Source organism: Mandrillus leucophaeus, unplaced genomic scaffold (assembly GCF_000951045.1).
Source record: "Mandrillus leucophaeus isolate KB7577 unplaced genomic scaffold, Mleu.le_1.0 Scaffold212, whole genome shotgun sequence".
Lineage (NCBI taxonomy): Eukaryota > Metazoa > Chordata > Mammalia > Primates > Cercopithecidae > Mandrillus > Mandrillus leucophaeus.
This window is the reverse complement of record NW_012102166.1, coordinates 341,435-342,876: the sequence shown is the minus strand read 5'-3', so window position 1 is coordinate 342,876 and position 1,442 is coordinate 341,435. Positions and strand designations below refer to the sequence as shown.

Here is a 1,442-nt window from a genome sequence, read left to right as displayed (position 1 = left end):
TTTTTAGTAGAGACGGGGTTTCATCGTGTTGGTTGGCCAGGCTGGTCTCGAACTCCTGATCTCAGGTAATCCGCCCATCTCGGCCTCCCAAAGTGCTGGGATTATAGGCTTGAGCCACTGTGCCTGGCCTTGTTTCTTCTGTTTATAGCACGGAGAATGCTGTTCTCAGCTGAGTCTGACCCTAGTGGAGGCAGGCCCGGGCAGTTTGCTGCAACTCACCCGCAGCAGCACCTCAACTGTGAAGTTGGGGAGTGGACGCTGCCCACCACATTCCTGCTCCAGGACATCCTGGGAGGCCCGTGCCTCCCGCTGCCTGTGTGTCTGCCCCTGCCCAGTGTGTTCTCTTCTGCTTCCAGGGGCGGGAGCAGGATGTGAGCAGAATCCTCCAGGCCCTGCACCAGTGCCTTGCTGCCCTTCCCCGGCAGCAGCTCCGGAGCGTCGTGGGCATCGGGGTGTCGGGCCAGATGCATGGAGTCGTGTTTTGGAAAACAGGCCAAGGTATGCTGGGCTCGGGGATGGTCTCAGGCTGGTAGCAGTCACTTCCAGAACGAGAGCGGGGCCGCACGAGAGCGGGGCCGCACGAGAGCGGGGCCGCACGGCTTTCTGAGAAGGTTATCCTGCACTAGGAATAGGGTCTTGTTTCTTGGAACGGACGAACACGGGCTGCCTCCTGCGTGGGTGGACATTCTGTTTGTACCAATGTGAGGTGAACAAGGGGACTGCCCACTCCCACGTCATCAGCACGTTATCCACGAAGAGGGATCCACGAAGAGGGAAGAGAGCGTTTTCTTGGATTCTCTGGAAGGAGTCAGCGGAGCGCCTTTTCCACAGCGTTCTCTTTACCGTGTCGGTATCTCAGAACCTTAGTGCAGACAACCAAGAGATTGGCTGTAGCCGCGGGAGATGCCAGGACACAGAGGGCACGCTTTTGAATTGGGGCACATTTGTCGTCGTTTACATATTTGTGATTTTGAAAATTCCAGGGCATATCTTTTTTTTTTTGAGGTGGAATTTCATTCTTGTTGCCCAGGCTGGAGTGCAGTGGTGCGATCTCGGCTCACTGCAACCTCCAACTCCCGGTTTCAAGAGATTCTCCTGCCTCAGCCTCCCGAGTAGCTGGGACTACAGGCACACACCACCGCGCCCAGCTGATTTTGTATTTTTAGTAGAGATGAGGTTTCACCATGTTGGCCAGGATGGTCCTGATCCTTTGACCTCGTGATCCACCTGCCTCGGCCTCCAAAAGTGCTGGGAGAACAGGCGTGAGCCACCGCACCTGGCCATATATATATATATATATATATTTTTTAAGATGGAGTTTCACTCTTGTTGCCCAGTGATCCTCCTGCCTCAGCCTCAAGAGTAGCTGGGACTACAGGCGCCCGCCACCGCACACAGCTAATTTTTGTACTTTTAGTGGAGATGGGGTTTCACCACGTTGG

At 55.1% G+C, this 1,442-nt stretch overlaps 1 protein-coding gene across 1 annotated transcript in view; it reads left to right on the top strand.

Moving 5' to 3' along the window:
* The window catches only part of SHPK (sedoheptulokinase), a 44,361-nt gene that overhangs the window by 5,773 nt on the left and 37,146 nt on the right, over positions 1–1,442 (top strand). The window contains exon 2 of the mRNA XM_011980449.1: positions 357–498. Within this exon, the coding sequence (XP_011835839.1) occupies positions 357–498 (142 nt within the window). The remainder of the gene's footprint in view (positions 1–356; positions 499–1,442) is intronic.